General features: G+C 47.5%; 1 protein-coding gene across 1 annotated transcript; it reads left to right on the top strand.

The window, feature by feature from the left end:
• Window positions 1–738: 738 nt before the first annotated feature.
• Window positions 739–2074, top strand: LOC111603067. The gene is made up of 2 exons (XM_023320525.2): window positions 739–1737; window positions 1793–2074. The coding sequence occupies exons 1-2, from the start codon at window positions 739–741 to the stop codon at window positions 2072–2074; spliced, it is 1281 nt and encodes a 426-aa protein (XP_023176293.2).
• The last annotated feature ends 1769 nt before the right edge of the window (window positions 2075–3843 follow it).

The raw sequence follows: 3843 nt of genomic DNA, 5'->3' as shown, positions 1-3843 counted from the left end.
AGCAATAAAAACTGTCGAGGCGGCCCACCGGAAATGCAGCCCAATTTTTGTGCGGAAGTTTATTTGTGGCGACACTATCACAGCCCGTGCCGTGCGTCCCATTTCTATCCATTTTTTTCTGTTCTGGATTTGCTGCTGCAGGTGCAGGCTGTGGAATGTGACACGATGCGACGATGGCAATGTGGCTGCGGCCATGTATAAAATTTTCACAATTGCAATTTGTAATAAAAACATGCAGTTTTTTGTCATTGTTATGGGCGGCTTTTATCGCACACTTACACAGCGATACGAGGCACATGAGGCGCATGAGGCACATGTTCGGTACGGCTGCTTACATGGCTCTTAAATCATCGGTGCCGCTGGGTTCGTGCCCTTAAATGCTGCCCAAGATACATATGAATTAAAAAGTGGCCCGTGTAGTGGCATCAACTTTGCTACTCTTATAGAGAGCTTTCAGTTTCCATTTTAACTTTATGCTATTTTAAGTGCTCTTTCGATTTCATGACCCCACATCAGAGTGTAAAATATTAAAGGTCGCCGTGCCACAATATAAACAGAGCATGAAATATTGCTTGTCGTTATGGTTCAAGGGCTCGTTCTCGCACTTCTCGCAGCGAGAATAAATGTCGCACTTATCATTCACTGTAAAAGCTAATTAACATGCAGCGACAAATTTCCTTTCTGTTTTGTGTTTTTGTTTGTGTTTGTGGCACTCAGTGTGGCAAGCGGCTGGCAGCGATGCGAACGCATACGACGGTCAAAGGCTTCTGCCTGTGCCACATACTCTGCGTGTGGCGTATCATCGGACGCCTGGGCATCTATCTGGGCTTCTACAATGTGAGCTACACGGAGAGCGCGCACTTCGTGTGGGGCGAACTCTTCTATGCGCAGATGATGACCGTGCTAAATATGATTGGCTCATTGGGCTATCTGTGGCTCAGCCAGGGCTGGGCTTACGATGAGCTGCTGTTCCTGCTCTTCGTTCCGCTCTACATCTACTTTCTGCGGCTGCGCCAGCATCTCACCAAGCTCCTGAATGCTTGCACCCAAATACACGCCACGCTGCAACGCGCGCTGGGCAACTGGATGTGTGTGCCGCTCTGGCGAGAATGTGCTCTCACATTGATGCTGTCCGCCGAGCTGCTGGCCCTGTTCTTCTGGCAGTTCCATATGTACTACAGCTATCAGGCGTGCTTCATAGCCGGTGCCGCTCTCATCTACTACATGCATCTGCTCTTTCTGGGCAACTACCTCATCTGGCTGGCCAGCATCTATCGCGCGCTGAATGTGTTTCTTCAGCAGCACATGAAGAGCTCTCGCCTAGCCACCCTGCGCACTATACTGGGAGAGCAGCTGGGTATTTGGTGTCTGCATTGGAGCATCATACGCTACTTTGCTTTGCATCTGCTTAGTTTTGTGGGCTTCATTGCGATTCGCTTCGGTCAGCTGCTCCTGGACTGGCAATCCTCCGACCAGCTGAATGTGGATCGCACGCGCCTGTCTCATCTGTTGCTGTTGCTGCTGACTTTTGTGACGCTGATGCTCTGCTCGTACGATGTGCAGGACCAGCACTGGAAGTTCTATGACAACTATTTGCAGTTGGAAGATCGCTTGGAGTACTTCAAATTGAGGTCCTGGTGCCTGCTGCGCCAACAGACCCTGCCCATGCCCTTCGGCCTGCCCATACAACGACTCTGCGTCAAGCCACAGCACAAACGAGACGTCATCAGCATGTTGGTCAGTTGCTGCCTTTATCTGTCTACCTCTTGGCCTAATCAAATGTTTTTCACAGTTTTTCAGCAATTTGCCGGTGACTGAGCTGCGTCGCCAGCCCCTGCTTGTGGCCATCCTGGGCCTCAGCTCTGAACACCTACAATTGACGCTGCCCATGCTGCTGAACATCTCTATCCGAGGGGGCTACGTATTTCTACTCTCCCTCTATCTATACTCAGCCCAGCACGCAGAAATGCAAATTAACTTCTACAACGGCTATACGAAACGCAATTTCGATATAAATGTTACCCATGCAATTAGCCAGATATATCGCAGGTATTCCCTTGATGAATTTGAGTGAGCCATCAATCAACAGAGCGCAATAAATGAATATGGCTTCTATTACCTTCACTTCAGTTTTCTATCAGCATGTGGCGCTTCAACTTGCTTTATTCTCTGCTTAAGTTGCAGTTCTTGATTCTGGATGGTGCTGGTCTTCTGAAGTTACGCTTCGATAGGGCTCATCAGCGTTATCGTCTGAGATGTGGCTCCTGTGACTCTATTTTCACATATTTGCCGTGCTGGCTGCTGATTTTTCTTAACTTTGTGCAGTTCACTTTGCGCTACGACGAGGAGATCTCCGACGATATTGTCCCCGCTGCGCGACCAGAACTTAAGGCGATGGGCTTTTTTAGCCAGTTTGCTCAGAACCTGGCCTACGTGTGGATAGTAATCATGCATCTGAATAGCAGACTACAGCTCTGGTATATGATAAACCAAGCTCAATTAGTCTACAAGCATCTGCATTCTGTACTACGTAAGCGGTTGGTGCTCGAGTCCTCCTGGCTGCTCTTGCTGCTGGGAATCTTACAGCTATTCCTCTTTCTGCTGCTAAGCTTAAGGGTGATCTTGCTGGAATTTCTTTATGATAGCAACTTTGTAATGGGCGCAGTGCATTTGCTTTTGATGCTGCTGCTGTCACTACAGCTCTTTCAGCATTTGTTGCATACTGCAATGCTGCAGTCATTAAATCAGCTGCTCAAGCAGCTACAGCTGCCAAATGAGCTCAGCCTGCTGCGTCAAGTCCTGCATGCGCAGCCTCTGCTCAAGCGCATTCAACACTTGGCTGCCTACTACTTCCGATCAACTTTCTGTTGGCTCTTCTTCCAACTTTGTCTCAAGTCTGGGGCTTATGTAAGAGAATGCACAAGTCCTCAAGATCTCGAGAATACAACGGAGCGGCTGAGTATAGAAATAAACCCACTTACGCGTGACCAGTTGTTGTTCTTCGCAACTTCGGAGCTAGCCTTGCCAGTGGCCATGCTGTTGCCACTGCTCTGTGCAGCAAAGCTGCAGCAGCGAGAGCAGAAGAAACTAATGAACAACATCTGGAACCTGGAGCTGCCAAGCAGCAATCAGGAAGTAGCTCCTAGAGCATTCAAAGAAAACAGACATTACAAGGACATTATCAGTTTCTTGGTGGGCTTAAATTCCGTCAGATATAAGTATATTTTCTAAATAAACTCAACTCCTCTATATTTCAGCTCAGCACACGGATTCCTTTGGTAGATTATCGCCCACGTTCCATCAGTTTTCTGGCCTGGAAAACAAAAAAGAATGCCGCTGTTATTACATTTGCTGGCATCACAAGCGGCTGCAAAATACTGTTGCAAGTGGTGCTCTGCACCACAATCGTTGACTATGTGCAGCAGATGGAGCTGGATCGTCTACAAAGTAGCCTAAGAACAATCCGCAGCTAAGCCAGAAGTTAGCAGTAATCATTTGAGCTTAGCTTCAATAAACTATGCAAATTGTACAATAATCAAGCTAAAATAAATTTTTAAAATGAGATATACGAAAAGGGGCTGCATGCTGCACAGCTAAATTCGAGGGGGCAGCTTGGCGCTACCCCTTGTATCTATTCTCACTTCAACTACTAGAACAGCTATATGAAAAGCCATTTCGATATTGATGGGACCCAGGCAATTAGCCAGCTCTACTGCTGGCACTTCCTTGATGACTTTGAGTGGGCCATCAATCAACTGAGCACAATAAATGAATATGGCTTCTGCTAATTTCGCTTCAGTTTACCAACAGCATGTGGCGCTTCAAGTTGCTTTATTGTCTGCT

The sequence above is a fragment of the Drosophila hydei genome, unplaced genomic scaffold, assembly GCF_003285905.1.
Source record: "Drosophila hydei strain 15085-1641.00,03,60 unplaced genomic scaffold, DhydRS2 tig00000001-arrow-pilon, whole genome shotgun sequence".
Taxonomy (NCBI): domain Eukaryota; kingdom Metazoa; phylum Arthropoda; class Insecta; order Diptera; family Drosophilidae; genus Drosophila; species Drosophila hydei.
The sequence above is the reverse complement of the archived record's forward strand: the minus strand, read 5'-3'. Positions and strand labels throughout refer to the sequence as shown.